The sequence below is a fragment of the Tauraco erythrolophus genome, chromosome 5 (genome assembly GCF_009769465.1).
Source record: "Tauraco erythrolophus isolate bTauEry1 chromosome 5, bTauEry1.pri, whole genome shotgun sequence".
NCBI classification, from domain to species: Eukaryota; Metazoa; Chordata; class Aves; order Musophagiformes; family Musophagidae; genus Tauraco; species Tauraco erythrolophus.
Window position 1 is genome coordinate 79444739 of NC_141469.1, and position 23256 is coordinate 79467994.

The 23256-nt window shown below is 37.9% G+C and overlaps 1 protein-coding gene across 1 annotated transcript in view; it reads left to right on the forward strand.

Moving 5' to 3' along the window:
* PAPSS1 (3'-phosphoadenosine 5'-phosphosulfate synthase 1) overlaps positions 1-23256 on the forward strand; it is a 50567-nt gene that overhangs the window by 17520 nt on the left and 9791 nt on the right. The window contains exons 6-11 of the mRNA XM_086611484.1: positions 5900-6013; positions 7945-8056; positions 11097-11302; positions 14459-14594; positions 16042-16310; positions 21466-21695. Coding sequence (XP_086467610.1) covers positions 5900-6013; positions 7945-8056; positions 11097-11302; positions 14459-14594; positions 16042-16310; positions 21466-21695 — 1067 coding nt within the window. The remainder of the gene's footprint in view (positions 1-5899; positions 6014-7944; positions 8057-11096; positions 11303-14458; positions 14595-16041; positions 16311-21465; positions 21696-23256) is intronic.

Genomic DNA, 23256 nt, shown 5'->3' on the forward strand with positions numbered 1-23256 from the left:
ATTTGGAAAGACCTCTGAAATAAATTTATCAAATGTTTTCCAAAAGCATATTCAATCCTTTATGAAAGAAAAAGGGAGGTAACCACACAGAAGTAGCAGTAATAAGCAGCTGTTGAATCTGGAAAGTTCTTAGGTGGTATAATTTGGTTTTGAGAGTCACCTGGTTTGGTTACTTTGCATGTAAATGCAATAGATACTTCAAAGTTCTTTTTAGGGACCTAGAATGCAAGGTACTGATGAGTATCTCCTAAAGCTACTGAGTGTGAGTCATATGAAAAGTTATTTATTTCCCTCCCCCCACCCCCAGCTGCTTCCAGTACTATACAAATCAGTGCTTGCACACTTTTGTTTCTGTTTTGGTTTTATTTTTTTTTGTCAGAAAGGCTCATACGGCTTTTGAGCTTGATAAATTTCGCTTTCAACCTGCTGATATCTTCCAATGGAGTCAGATAAGCCTAATGCAGGTGTTTGGCTGTAAAGATCTAATTGTTTTCATTCTTGTTTTTCCTGTCAACAAGTACAGCTGATCTAGCCGTTGCCCAAGGTTCATATTTCCTTACTATGGAGGAAGTTAAATATTTAGCTCAGAAAATATTTTCTGAAAAAGTCATAGCTCAGGAACGCCACCTTTATTGTTCAGGAAGTGCGAAAGTGTACAAGGAAGGAGTTGTATTTCCAGTAGGTAACTTTAAACTTTAAACTCACTTTCTATAAACAGAGAGACCCATTCTTAGAGACATCAACTTACGGCAACTCTCCAGATACCACCCCCAAACTGGAATCTGATTATGCACTTCAATTTAGATCAATCCACTGTGAGTGTATGTATAAACTTGCTGTCTCTTTGCCCATCTCTCACCCATCCCTCAACAGTTACAGTCAAGTTCTTATCTAAGCTTAGTGTTATACTTGCATTGGGGAAGGTGGTCCTCGTGGTATCTTAGAGTACTGATTTCCTCCTAGCTATATTCACACAATTCCCTGCAATTGTGTTCAAATTCTGTGTTTTGGAGCAGTGAGAATTTGGAGCAGAGTAGTTAGGGGTTGTTTGTTGTTGTTGTTTATAAGGGCAGTCTCTTCTGTTAAGATGTGAAGCTTGAGGCTGGTGGTTCCTGGAAAATATGTAGAAATGGATTCTGCTGTTCTGTACATTTGTAATTTTTTTTTACCTCAAATTATACTGCAGCTATGACTGTAACAATACAATGATTCATTATGGAGCAAAGTTCTCAGTCTTGTCTAGTTCCTCGTTCATGTTTCAAAAGTTTGATAATAAAGAATACTTTGTGTGATCACCTTGGTCATCGACGTGAGTTATAGCAGGCTCTAAACCATCTTTCACTATCTTTTTTTAATTGAGAAACTTGCAAACATGGGAGCTTAGTATTTTTAATATCTGTAGCATTCATGTAGAGCAGGCATTACAGGTCTTCAGCCCACTTTTTCATTATTTGACCGTAAATTAGGCACTCAGCATGGTATGTTTGACACAATTGATTATACCCAGCTACTGGCTGGGTACTAAATCATTATTTTACCTGAAACTTGGTTTCCTGTCTCCTCCTGCTTTCAAAATCATTTCAGCAGAAAATTTGTATGAATACAACTGTTATTTGTTTGGATGCTGTTCAAACCAAACACCTACAGCAAAAGGTGATTGGGTGGGACTAACCAGGATTTGTAAAACCAAGAGCAGACCATGGGGATTTTGTAAATGGTTTATAATGCTGGAAGTAAGCATTTAATATGAAACACAGCACAATGATATTAACTTGCAGCATACCGACCTTTTAACTTTGATGTATTCTGACATTGTATGGAATTACTCACCTTTTTGATAATTAAACGAAGTCTCTCTCTTCCTCAGACATGAGGAGGATACAAGAGAACTGAAATAAATTGTTCAGCATTATAAAAATATTTGTCAGTGTTATGAAAACATGTGCCCAGGCAACAAAAAGGCCAGCTGCATAGCCAGCAGGTCAAGAGCAGCAATTCTGTGCTTTTATGTGGCACTTGTGAGACCTCATCTAGATACCGTGTCCAGGTTTGTGCCTTTCTCCCTCACCCAGTAGAAGACAGGCATTGATGTACTACAGTGAGTTGAGCAGAAGGCCACCAAGACGGTCAGGGGCTGGAGCATGTCGCTGTATGGGGAGTGGCTGAAGGAAACTGGACTTATTCAGCCTAAAGAAGAGAAGGCTAAAGAAGGTCTTGTTGCTGTTTCTAGCACCCCAATGGGAGCCTATAGAGAAGACTGATGATGCAGACTTTTCTCAGAGGTGCGCAAGGGTAGGATGAGGGGCAACATGCATGAGATGAAACATGGGAAATTCAGACTAGACATAGGGGAAAAACACCTTTTCACTGTAAAGATGATTAAATTTTAGAACAAGTTGCCCTGAGAGGCTGTGGATGCTCTACCCTTGGAGATATTCAAAACTTGATTGGCCAAGTTCCTGAGCAGTCTGCTGTACTGGGACCATTTTTGAGCTGGCGAATGGCCTAGATGACATCCAGAGGCCCACCTTGTGATTCTGTGATAAGGCTAATAGTTATTTTGTGTGAGAAGCTGGGGAAAAAAAACACGCCCTATGTAAAGGACATGCAAGATTATACTATTGGTTTTATACTGTTACAGTGAAGATTTAAACACAAACCAGTAAAGATGTAAGCCAGAGTGAGCAGAAACTGGTATAAGCTTTTAAGCATAATTTAAAAAAACAACATCGACGTGTTCAACTTCTGTAATTCCCACAATCAATAAAACACTGATTTCTTCTCATCCTTAGGAAAGTAAGCAGAACTTTGTGTGTTTTAAGTTATGGATTTCCTATTTTTGAGGTGTGTGTGCTTTAGTTGAGGTTGTTTTCTTCTGAAAATGTGCTACTGAATGTTATAGAAATAGATTTCAGTAGCTCAAATTGGTAAAAAAGCGTGTATAATTTTGGAATTATTTATTAAAGAACAAGCTTCAGTCACAGTATAATCATTAAAGGCTGTGATGGTGTTGGTTTTGTTGCTTATTTCTTCTGCTTTCTTCTCTTGTTTTTAACTTCTGTATTCTGGGAAAAGGCACAGATAAGATTTTTGGTTCAGAGTCATTCTATGTTAATTGCAGAGACTCTGATTGACAACAATTATCCAGTTAGATCAGCTGCCTGATAGGTTTGTATCAGTATTTCCTAGATGTTTTTGGTCAAAATAATTTAACTTGATACAAATGTACTGTGTAAGCTAAACATGAATTATTTTGACCAAAACACATGTGTAAAGGGCGTCTTAACATGTTTGAGAGAAACAGCAGTGAATGGCTTGGATCAGAAATTCCTCTTGTTGGCACAAGAGGAGGAGTTTTTCTATGGCTTAAGTGAATTTAAAATGTGATAGAACACAACTGATGGGCAGACAAGAGGCCCTCACTCCAGAAAATAGTACCTCACTCTGTCAACATAATGGCTGTCATTGCAGTTTTCAGTTTTCCCCATACTTCCCTGCAAGCTAAAAGTATCAAACCTTCAGTAATTAGTATAGTTAAGCAAATACTTCTGTTTATTTTTTTTCATATATGAATAATTCAGTGGCCTTGCACCTTCAATTAATATGAGTTTGTAAGACTAGTCATTCAGTAATTTAAATTGGATGATACCTACCAAAAACTTGCCTGAAAGGCCCTTTCATTGCAGACTTTTGAGGATGTTAGATGGCATCAGCAAAGAACCTACCAGTGCAGTCTGAGGAGGCACATTCCCATAAAGCATCTAGGTTTTATTTTTTCGTTATTTTGCTGTTATTTATATAAATGCATTGAGAAATAATAAATGTTGAGGAATGTTGTGCAGCTTGTCCTTGGGTAGAATGAACCTTTGAGTAAAGTTACTACCTTAAAGTGGTCGCTAGATGGCTTGCTAGCCCAGCATTTTCATAAAATTCAGACAGTTTAAAGACCTACGGATTCCTCTTGCTGCTGTTTTTCTTTTTCTTTTTTTTTTTCCCCAAATCTAAAATGTTGGTTTAAATACCATTTTTATGTCTGCAAGGGAGTATATGTTTGCTAACCCTACAGATTCTCTAAATGTCTGAGTGTTTTGCTAGAACTGTCTTCAAGCTGTTGACATCCTTATAATGAGGTAGGTTGTTGACAGAAACTGCATTTTGAAACCTTTGTTTTATCCATTGTTTTGCCCATTAGTGTGGCACTAAAAACAGGATAATATTTGAAGAGACCTTTTTAATAGGCACATTTATTTTAAGCTTTTGATGGTTTGTTAAATTAGGACATTCTAGCATGGTAATGAGCTAGGTCCAGAGGGCAAGCAGCATACTGTGTACTCAGTCATTACACTTGCTTGTAAGGTCTGCTCTTCTTCAGGGCAGGCAATACAGTTCTTTGATTGTGGGTTATTGCTGTGGCAGAAGTCTGCCCTGCATCAGCTCTCCTGGGCTGTAATGCTGCTGCTGCTCAGGCCAAGAAAATAGAAAGTGGGTGTTGCCTACCTTACTGCTTAATTAAATCAGTGTCCCAAATGATGTCTGGTATGTAATGGACTGAGCTTTTCCTTATAAAACACAATTTCTAATGCTAGATTAATTTATTTTCCTTCTGTTTGTCTTTGGAGATATGAATTATGTAACAGCCAGTGAGGCTCACCATGTCTTTTTACTCCCAAGGTCACTTTATCTCCCACTTGCTTTCATCATCCTACTCCCTTTGTTTTACTTTCCATGGAGGTAATGCCTAATGTCTGATAACTACTTGAATAATTGCTTTAAAATGCTTGGGCAAACTTTGTGTTTCCTACAGGCGTACCTGCTTACTCTGAGCTTGCATATATTGGAAAAATGAAGATAATTTCTTTAAACTTGTTATGGGTCTGTACATACGTTGCTGTAAGGATGAACTTTTTTTTTTTTCTGAAACAGTAAAGCATTACTTTACAAAAGGTTCCAAAACTGTGAAAAACCTGTTTTAGAAAGAACTGTCAGCTGCTTTTCACTGATTTTTTGGCTACTGAATATCACTGCAACATTTGACTGGGTTTTGACACTTTATACCATCTTTTGTCAGAGGAAACTCTTTCAAATTTTATCATGATGGCCTTCTTCCCCCTTTTTTTTTAAGAAAAATTACATCTTTATAGTTATGCTCATATCTTATGAGAAGTTTAAGGTTGAGCATTGTGGAGTGAGAATGTCTTGTTTAAAACACATGGAGGAAAACTTATTTTTTTTCAAATAAAAAATTGCTATTTTGTGGTATTCTGGTTATAAAACTAGGTTTCACTTCATTACATATATATGTATATGCACAGATGGCTTCAGATTTAAATGTTCTCAGTATATAGATTAGGACACTGGTGTTATGTTGTTAGCTGTAGGTAGTACATTTAATTTGTACTGCTGTATTAATCACTTTCAGTTGAGGAAAGAGAGTGTTTGGGTTTTTTTTCACCTCCATGTTACCGCTTCTAGTGTATGTTGTATAGTGAACGACTTAAATTTATAAACGCTCAGTCCCTCAAATCTTTTTTTTCCCATCTTTGGCAAGTATACTATAGCAAGTACGGCCTGCTGTAGGTAATGTAGGTATTAATCAGTGATGAAAACTTGCACTTAAATTGCAGTAGTTAAATATTTACTAGGTATATGTTATGGGGTACTTGAGGTTTAGAAAAAAATCTTGTCAGAATGTTTCAAATTAGTTGCTCAAGCCAGCATCTTGGCTAGCAATACATCATAATCTTGGAACAGTACTAGTTTTTAAATGAATCAAAATTGCTAAATTAATAAACTCTTGCTACAGAGTAGTACAACATTAGAATTTTACTTCTTGACCATGTGTTCAGTGTCCATGAAGCATTCTGAGTAAACAGTAAGTTTTGTTCATTCCTTTATACAGGATATTGTACCAGTGGATGCCTCTCATGAGGTGAAAGAGCTTTATGTGCCAGAAAACAAGCTACAGTTGGCCAAAACTGATGCTGAATCTCTGTTAACCTTGGAAATAAATAAGGTATTGTGTGTGCAGTTGTCTCATTGTTGAAACTGAAAGTCCATCTGCTCAGCGGAAGAAGGTGTAGTCAAAATACCTGTATTAGTTACAGAAAGTATCTTGATATACTTTTTCCCTGTTCTTGAGAGAAATCACAGCATCTGTGTTTTCTTTGATTGCTTACCAGAGATAACAATTGGATCATCATAATTTCATAAATAATGCCTGATATAGTGTTACTTAGTTCATACCAAGCCTGGAGATTAAGTTTACAGTGACTTCCTCCTGTGCTCTTCCTCGTCCCCTACCATCCGTGGACTAAATCATGCCTGGCATTCTTGTATGAGTAGTTGTTTCTAGAAAATTACTAAATTATTTTTTAATTTACTTACACAAACCATTTTATTCTAACTTGTAATCACCTGGAAATATGAAGGAAATCAGTAACTGCTTCTTGATTCTCTTCTTTGGTAACATTGAGCCGAACAATAGTAAACTTATATACCAGACTCAAACAGTTGCAAACTTAAGTCTACAGAGAGATGATCAGATCTACTTTATATGTTTTTTTGTTTTTTTTTTTCTGGTGAGAATATATTCATGCTACTTTTCTGGCTTCCAGCAGAGAAACTATGGAAAAGCATGGATCAACTTGATCAATTCTTTTAATTTTGGTTAAATGCATTATTTTCCAACTCAGATAAATTAGAAAAAGTTGCTTCTGGCTGTGTTTCTGTTCTACCTCATCTTCTTTTTCTGAAGAATTAGGCCTAAACATAGATACAATGCATGAATGTTTTCACTGGCTTTTTGACAGTATTACTAGAACTTAAAGCTAAGGATCCTAGGAGCTGACTAAACTCAGAGTTGGGCATCTGCAGTGAGTAACTGGACTTTGAAGGATTGAGACAACATGCTAAGCACTGAATTAAATAGTTCTAAAATTTTTCTAGCCTTCTGCTATTAATATATTTTAATACTTCCTTTCACTGCATCTTACTAAATTCCTTTCACATATGCGTCTGTAAAACTATTTATTGCTTTTCTGAGAAATAAATAGTTAAGGTCACCATTATTAAATTTCTGTAGTGTCCTGTTCTAAATTGCTCCCTATCTAGAAAAAACAAACCCTTCCCCCTCCACCCAGTGGTTTGTTAAATATCAAGCAAGTATATAACGTAAGCTTGGGAAGAAAACGTGTGTTGTACTCGCCTCAGCATAAATTAAACAGCGTAATAAAATTAGTCATGCTCTTTGCAAAAGGGACTTGCGCAAGCAGAGGCTGTGCTTGTCAAAGAGTTGATCAAGTCTTAGTAACACACGTGCAGAAATAATAGCGGCCACACACAGAGTCATAGTGTGACTGTTCAAGTGCTAAGGAAGGAAATTCCCTCTGAGGGAATCAGTCTCTGAGGCTGATACCTCTTAAACTAAAATAAGCACTAGTCCCACGAGAGTTTTACTTGTGGATTGTCTCACCACTTTCTGCAATAAAAGATTTCTTTCTAATCTGTTTTAAGATTAGACCTCTTAATATTCATGTCCATAATTCTGATATTTTTGTGGTAATTGTATGTGGTATTTTTCTTTTTTTTTTTTCCTATTTTGTCTCTTGGCTATCTTGCTTTTTTAAAAAAATTAACACAAGTTGAACTTTATCAAACATTTACACAGAAAGTTTATTATTGTGGGTTGTTCATTTTTTAACACATGGAAATTTGACCTTGAAGATAGCCAAAAATATGAGCAGTGAGGAACAAGTTGTTCTTTTTTTCTTACTTGTAGCAACTTTGAATTCTTTGTGATTAAAAACTTTAATACTGAGAAATCTTCTATTTATACCGTTTTGCATATTATGGGTAAATTATGATCTATTATGATTAATACCTGATGTCAGTCATTAAGTAACAACTATTATCTGCTCTAAGTCTATTTCTCCATTTCTTCACAAGGTGGATATGCAATGGGTGCAAGTACTAGCAGAAGGTTGGGCAACACCCCTGAATGGCTTTATGAGAGAGAGAGAATACCTACAGTGCCTTCACTTTGACTGTCTCCTCGATGGTAGGGTAAAATTTACCATGTGTAAAACTGAGCAAACAAATCCTACTTCTAGAAGTAATTGTTGATGCTTTGTGTCTTAGTGGTCATGTGGTAAGAGGTTATCAGGCTTGTGGACAACCTGGGGAAAGACACCAGGATATTATAATCATCAGTTTTAAACTTGATGGTTTTATTCTTTTTGTATCTACCATCATGTTAGAGTTTTAATGACTTGTCTTTTGGCCTTTACAAATTATATTTTTCAAATGTTTTGAAAAACATATAAACCTAAAATCCATGTTTCTAATTTGTTTTGAAGAAATTGATTTTAGAATTCAGTATTGCAATTTAATTGCTCTTTAGCTCTGTTTAATCAAAAAAGATGTGTTCCATAATGGTAATGAAGGAAAGGACAACAAACTGACTCGAGCACTGGAGCTATTGCAAGTATGAAATCAGAATTTGAGGAGGTGACTTAAGTATGGACAATTGTCACATGTCATTGAATTACTGTGACTTAGTAATTATCCTGTGATTATTTAAACAAATGTATTTTATTTTGCACTACCAATTGGCTAAGAGCAAGCGTTAGTTAAGGTAGTCAACAGGTGATATCATCCTCAGGTTTTGGAATTTGATTGTGATCCCCTGTCATTTTTCATTTACTCCGTTTTGGAAGGCTCTGTTTTACTCTGGCCTTTTAAGTTTTCTTTGCACTCTCTGTATCAAAGACGATAGTAAAATTTCCTGTCTCCCTGCTTCCTTTGCATTACTTTTCTCTTGCTGGAGACCAAATAGCAGGAAAAAAAAAAAAAATTCACTTGTCTTTCAGTTCTATGATCCAGACGTCTGTTGTCCCTCTTACGTTTTCTAGTTCCTTTTTCTGTAAGTCTCTCAGATACTATCCTAGGCAACATAAAGCCATCCTGTTATTTTGGAGTATCTAAACTTTGCAGTATTGTTTTGGACTGATAGTTGTGTTTTCATTCCATTTGCCTTCTGTGTGTCCATGCAGATGAAACGTATTCTGCAAATGACATGCTATGCATTCAACTGCTAAAGTAGCTTGTAGCTCCTTATTCTGTCCTGTAATCTCTTGTAAATCAGAACTTATTTATAAGACCTTGTATAGGTGAGTGTTTCAGATATGGCAATATCACAAGTTTTTAAACTTCTCTTGCAATTGTTTTTAGTACCTCTTGTGTGTTGCAAAAAATGAGTAATGAAAAATAATGAATAACTTACTGATGGAAACAATTTTCTGTCCCAGGCTTGAATAGAACAGTCATGATCCTTTACATGCTACCACATTTCCTATTCTTAAATATCTACTGCAACATTTATATGTGAGCTGCTTTGCTACTTGAAGCAGTGGCAATGGTTAAGTCAAAACAACATCCTGAAAGTTTCCACCCTGCTTGAGATGTTAGTTCTGGAGTCTCACAGCAGCAGTCATTTCCCAAGGTTTTGATTTTGAAGTGAGGGAAATTGTTTAATTCCTGCAATGCATCTCATCCTTTGGCCTCTAAATGCAATGTTCCTACTGACTGACTTCTACATTATGGAGATCAGCGCAGGTGTGTTGATATTCTCACTGTAAAGCTTAAGTTATCTGAAATAGTCTCAAGCTGACACTGTGCTCATCTGTGACTTAACAAACTCACTCCACCACCTTGCCTCAGTTTCTCATTTGTGCAGTGGCTGAAGACAGATGTCAAAGGTATTATATATTTATTGTCAGTCACTGACAAAATTTTAATAATCAACAGGTTTGAGATCTCTTCCCAGTTTGAAATATTTATTTAATTGTTCACAAAGCAAAAGGAATTTTTGAATCATCAAGTTAGGGGTGGCAAATCACCTTCTCTGTGACTGTTGCCAAGCTCAATTTTATGACCTAGTTGCTGTGAAAAGAACCCTGAGCACTAAGACTGAATTTAGGAGAAGATGCGCAGCATGTTTTTCACTTTGCATTATGAAGGAAGGGGGCACCTGTTTTTGTCTTAAACTTTTGATCTAGCTTCATAATTTTTAACTTCCTACCGCATTTAAGGTAAAACTGAGAGATGTTTATAAAAAAACGTATTGCTCAAATAACAGGGAAATCAGCCTTATTTAGAGTCCTGGCCTCACTAAAGCCGATAGCAAAACTCCTGTTATACTTCCAAGGACTCCATGACTTTTCTCCTGGACACCACCCAAAAGTTTTGTGCTCTTTCGGTGAATGTATGCTCATTAGAATTCAAGCCTTTGTATGAGACTTGCAGTATTTACTCCTCTGGGTTTCTCAAATCTCACTCTTGTAGTCAAGAAAAACAAGACTTCCAGCATCTAGCAGTGAAGTAGATGCTTACAAATGAGGACCACACATAACCTTAAAATTCAGATACATTGGTTTAGTTTTAGAAGTAAAGTAAACTTTCAGCTGAACAGAGTATGCAAAATGTCTGCCTGACTCAACAGGTTTTTTTTCTGAAATATATGTGCTTGAATCTGAATACAGTTTTAAGTAAACAACAAAAGTCACCTTTTGAAACAGTTGAATTATATACGCTGCCTACTTGGGTACGTTTGGCTGCTTCTGTCACATTGAACTTCTCTTGTCGACTGAAAGTATGACTATTGAGAATGCTGCTTTTTTTTTTTCTATTGTCCACTCCAGTAGTAATCATGCCTAATATTTTAGATGATCTGTTTAAAAATGTCAGTTGTGTATTTCTGCTTACTATATAGCTTTTTGAACAAGATATTTGAGATTCCCAAAAAAGTAGCATCCCCACAGTATAAATACTTGTGTGCAGCTGTAAGTACTTGCTATTTTCAGTACTGTCTTTGCTTTTTCTCAAACCTCAGTACTTGCACATTTTTATAGCACACATATCTTATGCAAGAGTTCATTATAAAAGTTGCTTTTAACCCCTGTTAAAATAAGTACTTGAACTATCTGTTGTGTGATACGCTTACAGCCTGAACTGTAACTTGTTAGGAGGTAGGTTTTCGTATCATCATTGATGACCATTACTAAGGATGAGGGCTTTTTTTTCTTCTCTTCACTCTGCAGGGGGAGTTATTAATCTGTCAGTGCCTATAGTGCTAACGGCTACTCAAGAAGACAAAGAAAGACTGGATGGATGTACAGCGATTGCACTGGTGTATGAAGGTCGCCGCGTGGCCATTCTCCGTAATCCTGAATTCTACGAGCACAGGAAAGAGGAACGCTGTGCCAGGCAATGGGGAACTACATGCAAGGAACATCCCTATATCAAGGTGTGTGTTTAAAAGTTGAAAATCTAGTCGTATTAGCTGTACTATTCGTGGAGCTGCAGATTAAGGGAAGCTGATGTCTGACTGGTGTATTTCGACAGCAAAACTACTTAAAACATTTGAGCAGAAAGAAAGGTGATTTTTTTTTCCTTTCGTTCTATGTAGCTGTTGAATAGTCTGCACTCAATGTGAAAATCTAATGTCAATATGTACACATGAAATGAATTTAGAATGTACTGGAGAATCTGTGCTACAGAAGAGGGAACTTTGCCCTCTTGTGTGCCTAGGAAACACATCCTTCTGTGTATCCACATCAAAGCTCCTTAATCAGTGGATATACGAATTGTGAAGGCAAGAAAACTTGTCTTCAGCTTGCATATAGTGCACATGAGAACTGCCAGGTTTAAATGCTTTTGAAATAGGCCCCGTTCCAGGAGAGTTCACCGTTTAACACTCTGGGGAGTTATTTCCCATCCGTTGTGTTCAGTGCTTTTTATTATCTTGACTTTATGTGTACGTCGTACTGAAGCATTCTAATTGTAACGTACTCATTGCAATGCTGTGTTTGGTTTTGCAAGCTGATGTTGCATCTGAGCTCTGCACAGCCAAGATATATTTCTTTCCCCATTTCTCTACAGGAACTTTTTGTTTACAACTATATCTTAAACTCAGATAAAGAGAAATCAAACAAACCTCAAATTATGAGCTTGCTCTTAAAAAAGGAAAGACTTTGATGTGTTCTAAAAGTACCTGTATGACTAATACATATACATATGTATTAATATATGTAATACATATGCATGTACATATGTATGCAATACATAATACATATGCTTAATACATAATACATATGTGAAAACCATGGATTTTTTGACTTCTTACCAATTTTTTTATTAATATGTGATGATATCCATTTACTGACTGAAGCTGTATTCAGGAGTATTTTTGAAAAACAACGACATCTGCTAGGTACAAATACGCGTGTTCTGGAAGATTTTCAAAGCCCTTGATGTGTTCTGTGCTGATGAACATAAGATTACCTCATTATTGAAAATTTAATAAGAATTTAAGACATTCTAATAAAATCTCATGCAGAGAATATTTGGATGACTTTGTTATAATGCATTAGCAATTACAGAATGAGATAGCTGATACTAATGTAGAAGATTAGATTTGACAGGCTGGAGAGGTGGGCCTGTGAGAACCTCATGAAGTTCAACAAGGCCAAGTGCAAGGTCCTGCACATGGGTCAGGGCAATCCCAAGCACAAGTACAGGCTGGGCAGAGAATGGATTGAGAGCAGACCTGAGGAAAAGGACTTGGGAGTGCTGGTGGATGAGAAGCTCAGCATGAGCCGGCAATGTGCGCTGGCAGCCCAGAAAGCCAACCGTGTCCTGGGCTGTATCAAAAGCAGCGTGGGCAGCAGGTCACGGGAGATGATTCTGCCCCTCTACTCTGCTCTCGTGAGACCCCACCTGGAATACTGTGTTCAGCTCTGGAGTCCCCAACACAAGAAGGACATGGAGCTGCTGGAGCGAATCCAGAGGAGGGCCACGAAGATGATCCGAGGGCTGGAGCACCTCTGCTGTGAAGACAGGCTGAGAGAGTTGGGGCTGTTCAGCCTGGAAAAGAGAAGGCTCCGGGGTGATCTTATAGCAGCTTTCCAGTGCCTAAAGGGGGCCTACAGGAAAGCTGGAAAGGGACTTTTTACAAGGGCATGTAGTGATAGGACAAGGGGCAATGGCATTAAACTGAAAGGGGAGATTTAGATTAGATCTAAGGAAGAAATTTTTTACATTGAGGGTGGTGAGGCAGTGGAACAGGTTGCCCAGAGAAGTTGTGGATGCCCCGTCCCTGGAAGTGTTCAAGACCAGGTTAGATGAGACTTTGGGCAACCTGGTGTAGTGGAGGATTTCTCTGCCCATGGCAGGGGGGTTGGAACTAGATGATCTTTAAGGTGCCTTCCAACCCGAACCATTCTATGGTTCTGTGATTCTAAGATGAGGAACTATGTTCATATGTCTGTACTGGGGTATATAGTAGTATCATGACAGCATATGAATGTGTGCATGAATGTTACGACAGCACATACATCTAGTGGCCCTTCTAAATTAGTCAGCAATCTTTGGATGTCTGAGAATTACTGTAGTGCAGAGTTTTCTCATCTTCATATCTTTATTACATCTTCCCCCCACCTTAGTAAGATGCTGAAGTCTGGCATTTTCTTTGTGAAGGAGGTGGTGACTGTAGCATAATTTCATTCCAGGAGGTCCTCTATCTCAAAAGCAAAAGTCAATTGAAAAATCCAAACTTAACAATTTGGCTTGTGGGTTTAGTATGTAATGTCTTAGCTTATGTCAACATTTGTTGTTACCTTTAAATTACGTAAGGCTAAAAAATTATCAGAGATATGTATGGAACTTGGAAGTTTTTTGTGGTTCCATCTTCAAAAGCAAATGCATTCTTGGAAATTAAGAATTTCTAAGTTATTTCTATCGCCATGGCTAGAGTATGTTAAGCAGTTTGCCCTAATTATTTTTTGATAAAGAATGAGGTGATATTTGAAGATATCAAAAGAATTTTAGTGAGTGTACAATATATGGTGCCTTGGTGGAGTGCTAACGTGAAACAAACCCAAAAGCTGTCCCACTTCAAAGATTCTGATTTTATTTGTAAATTAAAGAGGGTGAGTACTTGATCAGAACTGTTTTATTTGTTACTTTATTGCTGACCAGAATCTTGTAAACTGTAGAGTGATACTGGAACTGCATTTACTTTGACCAACAATTAAGAAGTGTGCAACTTCATGTACTAATACTTAATGTGTTAGACTTTTCAGACACTATCTCCTTTTGTCATGTAATAATGTTGGTAAAGAATACTACTTACATTTCTATATATATAAAAAAAAAACCACTTTCTTTTGAAAGAAAGGCGTATGCCAACTGAAGATTTGTGCATCTCACCTGCACCATGGTATAATATGTCTGGACTATGTTCCAGTGATTTTTTTTTTTTTTAAACATTAATGCTTGACTTGAGACTGTCAAATAAAATTAACCTGGAATCTTCCCTTGGTAAAGATGTGCCCTCATTGCAATGCTCTGGATGCTCAGGAGTAGCTGACAACCAATCCTAACACAGATTTTTCTTTCTTAGATGGTTATGGAGAAAGGGAACTGGCTTGTAGGTGGAGATCTGCAGGTCCTTGATCGTATTTATTGGAATGATGGACTTGATCAATACCGTCTCACTCCAACTGAACTAAGGCAGAAATTCAAGGAAATGAATGCCGGTGAGTAAATTTTTCTTGTTTTGTTTCTTCCTGCAAAGATTTATCCAAATGCATGCTGCCTCAATACCACAGGGGCTAGCATTGTTGCAAGGATGAAGATTTTGAATGCTTTCGTAGGTGTCATTCTTTGCCTTTTACTGATATTCATTTTCATCATCTCAGGCATTGCATTGCCTAAATGCAGAAGAGAAGCTGGTAATGCCTGAAGATTCTGCATTTTAGCTTTTTGTGCACACTGGACATGTTACTAATGCAAGAAAAGATAAAAAAATAGTGTTAAAAATGTTAAAATGTGGTAGAACATGATTTAGAAATCATCAGGTTTGGCTAAAACCGTAGAGGTATGGTTGAGTGCTGAGTTTTCATGCTCTTCTATTTTTAACTCTATTCCATGCTGCGTCTGGGGAGCAAGGCTTACGACAGTAACGCAAGTAGACCAGTGCAAAGTGGAATGTATCGCAGTTAAAAATTGTTATCTGACTGCTAGCTTTATATGGTGGAAGAAACAAAATGGTTTTTCTCACTAAAGCAGTGTGTTAGGCAGATAAATAAGAGGCTGAGTAATGTCATGAAGCAGAGAACAATCAGACATACTGACAGGCAGCTGCTAAGCACTTCTAAGTACGAGGGAAGAGATTAATATCAAGAATGCAAACCAAGATTGGACCTGAGTTCCTGTCTTTTTTCAGTGTGGTGAGTATTTCCAGGATCTACAGGTTTAAGATACCAGTCTTTTAGCTAGCCCTTAAATAAATGTATTTGATACCTGATAAAACCCTGGTTCTCTAGATTTCATTGGTTCCTTATTGGGAAACCTCTCAGTTCTGGTCATTTTGCTGTCTTGCAGAGTGCCCTAGTTCATTTTAATTTGCAGAAGGGAGAAATCCTGGTTGTGTCAGGGTTTTTCATCGAAGGGTTTGTAATACTTTGGAACAGCAATTAGCCTTGCTTTGTTCTTACTGTGCATAAACTCTACTAAGCTGTTTAGGTAAAGGACATTTATTAAGGCACATTAAATACCCTTTTATTTGTTTTGTTGCAAACATGTCCATTTGTTCTCCTGATGATACACTGAGCCTTTAAGACAGGTAGCATAGTTTGATTTCCTTAGAATTTAATTTTATATTATACGCTTATGCAAGTGAAATATCCAAAGAGAAGAATGTAGGTAGTGGAGAAGCTAGAGTAATTCTGCAGAAATCTCAGAAACGAAGGAAGCTGATTGATGAGGTTTTGTGTATGGTTGTTTTTTATTAGTTTTGCGTATTGAGTGTAATGATTTTATAATAATCCATAAGACTCCAATGACCTGTGACTACTGCTATTATACAGGTTTTATAGAGTTCAGAGGAAAGATTGTACTGTTTGAAGATTTTTTCTGTGGTTGTACAACTCCTGATAAAATAACTTGCTTTCCTTATGTCTTTTGTCTGTTTTTTCTCCATAGATGCTGTCTTTGCATTCCAGTTACGCAACCCGGTGCACAATGGGCATGCTCTTTTAATGCAAGATACACATAAGCAGCTTTTGGAACGTGGCTACCGGCGCCCAGTTTTACTCCTGCATCCTCTTGGAGGCTGGACAAAAGAGGATGATGTTCCTCTCATGTGGCGCATGAAGCAACATGCTGCAGTACTGGAGGAGGGAATCTTGAATCCGGAAACAACAGTGGTGGCTATATTCCCTTCCCCCATGATGTATGCTGGGCCAACTGAGGTAACTACATCAAGAGTTTAGAACAAAACAAAACCCCTTTGGATAGTGCACTGAAGTATTTCATGCTATGCCTGATATTTATGCATTGTACTTTTTTTTTTAATGGAGAGAGAAGACTAATTTTCTTTGGGAAGCCAGACTGCAATGGTTCCCATTGTCATCAGCCAAAGCATTTTTCTATGAAGAAGCTTCTGTATTGGAGGATTTTGCTGGAAATGGTGGGAGACAATGTTGGGGTTTATGTGCTCCTTTCTTTACTGTTATAAGGGTATGATAATTAATTAATCCTTCCTCCTTTTTTACAGTCTTTTTCAGAAGGATTGATAAGATCTATTGACATACTAAATAGTCGTCATAGAATCATAGAATCATAGAATGGTTTGGGTTGGAAGGGACCTCAAAGATCATCTAATTCCAACCCCCCTGCCATAGGCAGGGAAATAAGTGAAGCTTTATGACTGTTAAGCAAAAAGTTTGTGAGGGCTATGCACAAATAGGGAAAAAAAAAGGCTTTGTTTATTTTTTGGCAAACTTAATTCAGAGAGAAATGTTTCAAGGCTCTTATAAAGTAATTCTTTGGCAACACTTTATTTAGAAGCCAGGTCATGAGTTGGAATCCCTAGAGGTTTGTGGGAAGCAGCGGAGAGAATACATGCTCTTGTTTGAGGGCAATTCCTTTAGGGGATATTGGTTCTCCATCTCCTTACTTTTCCCCACCACCACCCCCCAACCATAAGTCACAGCAAGTTCAAATTCTGACCAGGCTCAAGAGGTTAACTCTGTGGTAGCTTTTTGATAGATAAGAGATCTCACCAGTGGAATTAAATCAGACAGGTGTCGCTCACTTTCTGTTAGCCACTTGGCTGATCAAACAGAGCTTGCACTGCCTTTCAGGCTGGAGAAAAAGCTGTAGTCCAGGTCTAGTCAAGGCATGTAAGTGAGTTACTGTAGGGAGTCTTGTACTGTTCCCCATACACCTTTTGTGAGAGTTAACAGAAGTCTTCTACTTCAGCCTCGTATTCATGAAGAGGAACAAAATCCACAATCCTTATTCTGAACAGAATAAGAGGTTTTTTTCCTAACTTATGTGGCATTTCCAGTGACCTCAAAGTATAGCCTGACAATAATGTTTGTAGCCAAGTAATAACAGAGACTCTTCCTTTAATCGTTTTCCATAGGTCATTTAAGACATTAGTATGAGATTTTTTTCTGTAACACAAAGGCTTTGCAGAACAACAAGCAGTTGTTAGTGTGGTTCTCTACAGGATGGATGTGGCATTCCAGTCTGCAAAGATTTTAAAGGACATGTTTGATAAGCATCAATTTAGCATTTTTAGATTTTTAACTTTCATGATCGTTACCTAGGAAGAAAAGAAACAGTTTTATAAAGGAAAATTCTGTATCAAAATGCAATAAATTCACTTGCTTAGGAAAGTAAATATGTTCTGAAGTAGTATGGGTTTACAGAAATGGGATAAGAGCTGCTAGTTTTATGTTTCAAACGTGTAGTTTACATTGTTCTAAATTCTCTTAGTCAAGTAGCTTTGCTAATGCAAGATGAAGTTCTTACTTGCTGTTACCCAAATGACAGCATGAAACACAAATTTCTTAACTATGCTAGAATAGTTTCAGAAAATGTGCTGCTAGCTGCTGTGGTATGCTGGAATTTCATGTATATGGCCCACTCTTTGCTGGTGTGGTGGGTTGATCCTGGCCGGATGCCAAGTGCCCACCAAAAGCTGCTCTTAAGCACTCCTCCTCCTCCTCAACCTGACAGGGGAGGGAAAATACAACAAAAGGCTCATGGATTGAAATAAGGGCAGGGAGAGATCGCTCACCAATTACCGTCATGGGCAAAACAGGCTTGACTTGGGGAAAATGGATTTAATTTATTACCTATCAAATCAGAGTAAGGTAATGAGAAATAAAAACTAAATCTTAAAACACTTTCCCCCACCCCTCCCTTCTTACCAGGCTTAATTTTGCTCCTGAATTCTCTACCTCCTCCTGCCCGAGAGGTGCAGGTGGATGGGGAATGGGGGTTGTGATCAGTTTGTCACACATTGTCTCTGCTGCTCCATCGTCCTCAGGGACAGGACTCCTCACGCTCTTCCCCTGCTCCAGCATGGGGTCCCTCCCATGGGAGACAGTCCTCCAAGAACTTCTCTGACATGAGTCCTTCCCACAGGCTGCAGCTCTTCATGAGCTGCTCCAGTGTGGGCCCTTTCCATGGGGTGCAGTCCTTCAGGAACAGACTGCTCCAGTGGAGTCACAAGTCCTGACTGCAAACCTGCTCCACCGTGGGTTCCTCTCTCCGTGGGTCCACAACTCCTGCCAGGAGCCTGCTCCAGCACAGGCTTACTGTGGTCACAGCCTCCTTTGGGCATCCACCTGCTCTGGCATGGGGTCCTCCACAGGCTGCAGGAGGATCTCTGCTCAACCATGGTCCTCCCTAGGCTGCAAGGGGACAGCCTGCCTCACCATGGTCTTCACCACAGGCTGCAGGGGCATCTCTGCTGCAGTGCCTGGAGCATCTCCTCCCCTTCCTTCTTCACTGACCTTGATGTCTGCAGAGTCGTTTCTCTCACATATTCTCAGTCCTCTCTCCATCTGCAGTTACTGTTGCACAGCAACTTTTTCCCTTTCTTAAATATGTTACTACAATGGTGCTACCACAGTTGCTGCTGGGCTTGGCCTTGGCCAGTGGCAGCTCCATCTTGGAGCCAGCTGGCATCGGATCTACTGGACATTGGGGAAGCTTCTAGCAGCTTCTCACAGGTGCCACCCCTGTAGCTCCCCTTCTGCCAAAAACCTTGCCATGCAAACCCAATACAGAAATATTAATATACATTAATGTCATTAATATTCAATATTGATGCACATTAATCTTAAGATAACATTAATATTGATGTACAGGAATATCAACACACATTAATATTATGAATATGCACTCATATCACTATACATTAATATAAATATTTAAAATATTAGCATAACTATCAGCATCCAGATGCTTCCATAGCACCCTGTATGCTTGAATAGCAGTGGAATCCGTCGTGTGTAATGTCTGGCTGTGGTCAAGATGAAAACTGATGCCAACGGTATCCTCAAAACTCACGAACGGATCTTAATTTTGTTATCCGATTACTGATTTACAGAACTCTGTCCATATTGACTGCAAAACTTCCTCCTTGAATGGTTTCTGTAACAATTAGTTGTAGAACTAATGTAGAACTAAGTTTGTTACTGCTTTGAGAAATCACTTCTGAGCTTCTTGCCTAAAGCTTATTAACATAGAACAGCATGCACAGTGACTAAAATATGGAACGCTGTGGTTTTGTTTTCTGAAAAGATTTGCAGTAGGCAGATGCAATTTTTTTTTTTGTGTAATGGAAGGAAAATTTATCCATTACATTGTCTGTTTACTACAAAGTAGTGGCAGCAACTTTTGTCCTATTATTTGTGGGTTTTTTCTCCTCCCGCCTCCCATTCTTTTTTTTCCCTTTAGTGCTTGACATATTTTGACAGATGCTTATTACTGTTCAACTTGTGAAGCTATTTTGCACTGTGTAGTTACTGGGTAGGCTCTTTAGTTTTGTTTCAAGGTAAGGCTGCACATATAAGAAACTACTGTTATATACTTGCTGGGTTTTTTTTAAACTCTTCTCTGAGTATCCTTGGCAGACACTAAGCTATACAGATGGTATGGCAATTCTTTTAGGGAAATACTTCCCAGTATGAGAACATGTTGACATTTCCTGAAGTGGTGTGTCTTTGTTACCTAAAGCAATGTAATAATTATTTTACTTTTGCTATACTGTACAGTTACATTTTCAACTGGAAATATTGCATATAAAATGAATGAGGAAAATTCACCAACAGTCCTATACCATAAGCCTAAAAACTGTCATAAGTGAAACATATCTAACAGTCTAGGATCTAGTAAATACTGCAAATAGTCTTTGGGAGGAAAAAAAAAAATCCCTCACTGTATTTAGTAAAAGTGTTCTAAATAATTCAAAAGCACTTTTTTGATTGTAGGGTGAGGATGATTGAATAGTCTCTGTGGAAAATTTCCTTTGAAGTTTTTTTTTTTTTTTCCTTCAGTAGTAACTGAGCTATAAGGAAAAAAGTAAAAATCAAGTTGTTAGTTGTGGAACTACTAATTTTGAAACATGCAGTGAAGTAATGCGGAAAAGCTGTTTGTCAGTGTTTACAATACTTGAAATATTAGGTGGAAGGGAGTTGGTGCATCCAAGCAAAAATTTAATAAAGCTAAATGTTCTGAATTTGACATTGATTCCTCCTCAGTTCATACAGATGTGTTAGGATCAAATTATTTCAAAATGATCAGGGAAAAGTGACTAAATATTTAACAAAACTCGAGTTGCTTTATCTGTTCCCATCTTGGAAGCCCGTGGTATGAATAGGTGATGTTAGTACTCTGAAAGCCTGTTCCAAGCATTCACGTGCATCATGTACCCAGATTATACGTCCTTTGGATCTTAATATTGACACAGATTTAAGTGTTAGTCCTGCCTCAGATAACATCCTTGCCACGTGCACCAGGTGAAAATGCTGAGCATGGGTGGGTAATTTTTCTTTTTTAATGTGTAGATGGGTTGATTAGATCGCTCATGAACACTGTGTTTAAGTAGCCTATCTTGTCTTTCTTCCGATGAGATGTTTGACAGCTATCTGTTGGTCCGGGTGTCTTTTTAGAGAAATTACTCTAATTAAAACAGAGTAATATATGGCTAGATCCCAATATGCTTCCCAAAGCGGTTGCTTTTGCATTAATCATAGAATCATAGAATCATACATGATTTTTCTATATGAAGAGGAAAAGGATGGAGAGTGATGACATTAGAAAGAACTGAGCTAAGAAATGGATGAACTCCATCTTTCCTGCTCTGACTGTTCCAAACACTGTGTTGAAGTAACTCTTTAAGCATCCTAATTTGCAAATGAAACGGGAGTAGTATGTCTTATCTGTAAATTTGGTGGTGATTCACGTAATTGATTCTTTGTTTTGTTGTGGCTCCATAGTAAAAATCATGTCTGGATAGGTAGTTAAACAGTGCATGCACATTTTAAGGGTCATATTTTGACAGTTTTGCTTCTGTTAACTGGTTTTCTCCTGTCTCTGTTCTAGGTTCAGTGGCACTGTAGATCACGGATGGTTGCAGGAGCTAACTTCTACATTGTAGGGCGAGATCCAGCAGGGATGCCACACCCTGACACTGGGAAAGATCTGTACGAACCAACCCATGGTGCCAAAGTGCTGACAATGGCTCCAGGCCTCCGAGCACTGGAAATTGTACCCTTCAGAGTTGCAGCTTATAACAAGAAAAAGAAGTGCATGGATTATTATGACTCTAATCAGTAAGTTATATTTCTTGTTTTAAGATTTTTTTGAGCAATAGCTGCCTTTTACCCCCCACCCACATAAAAAAATTACTTTTAATTACATTCATATTGCTCAAAGATGTCAGTGTTTAGATGTGGTTTTAGCTTATGAATGCAACTTGACTTCAGCATGATTTGGGTGCAGTTTCACAGCACAACTAACCTGATCCAACTTTAGCTGCCACTGGAAGCTCCCTTTTTCCTCCCAGGTACTGGGATTTCTCAATTCCTGGAACATGTTGTCACAGATTGCTAAATCCATATAAAAATATTACTATTTATTATAATGGTAAGATTAGCTTTGTGCTGGTTTATCGTTTTAAATATGCCTCTCAGATGTCAGGTATGCATCAGATATGATGGAAGACAAATAATGAGAGGATAGTGGACAAGAGGAGGTGACAAATAACTATTTACCCTGTTCAAAAAAAAATGGACTTAGGGCATCATTTTGCGTTATATGTCTCGGCTTTCAGCTGTTTGTTTTTGGTTTTGTGAGGTGATTTGTTTTTTGTTGTGGTGGGTTGGGGTTTTTTGTGCTTTTTTTTTTTTTTAATCCACTTACAGGACAGGCAATTTCACCTTCTGCATATTTCAATATTGTTTCTCACTCATGTGGCATAGCAGAGTACAAAACTCACCATATGTGTTGCTGTGGTGCCAATGAGTGGGACTGGGAAGGTGACTTGACATTTTAGTTTAAACCTCTTTATTTTGATTATTGAGCTGTGCTGTTGTTTTCCATCAAACTGCAGTTGAAGTTAGTACTGAAATACAAACTATCGAGCAAGATGTGTTTCTAACACACTCTTGTATTTCTTATTTCAACTTTTTCCTGCTGCTTCTAACTGAAGAAGTATGTCTGCACAAAACAGTTCATCTCTGAAAACATGAACTCAGCATGGGATGGATTGATCTGTAAAAATGAACCCATCTCTTATCGCTTGTTCTTCAACTTCTTATGCTGCAGTTACACTGAGTATAAAATTCTCCAAGGATGTCATAGAATCATGGAATGGCATAGGCTGGAAGGGACCTTAGAGATGTCACTGTGGCTTGTGACGATTAACCAACAAGTTTTATTCCGCAGTTTGTGTCTGTCTTACCATGAATTGTGTTTATTAGTAAATAGTTGTGCTTACAACCTTGATTGTAAGTTGTGTAACTGCTTTATATTTCAGCAGTAAGTTCCAGACACCTGAATTTGTCTGCTTTTATTTTTAAAAGCCACAAAGTGCTATTGTCTCTTGCATAACTAAGTATAACTTTATGGTATGTTCTTCTGTTGTTTGGAAGTAATAAGCAGCATGATAAAGGCAAATCTGTTGAAATCTGACAAGAATTAAAATAGTTTCACTGTGTATTACTCTACGACATCCATATGTGTTTGAAAATTTGATGATTTGCTACATTGCAGATGTTTTAAAATTGAAGGTAATCAGGGAGGCTTATTTAGCAGTTGTAGTTTGCTGATGATGTTCTTCCTTCCTCCTCCCTCCCATATACGCAGTGCTCCAGCATAAGGTTCTCCTTAGTG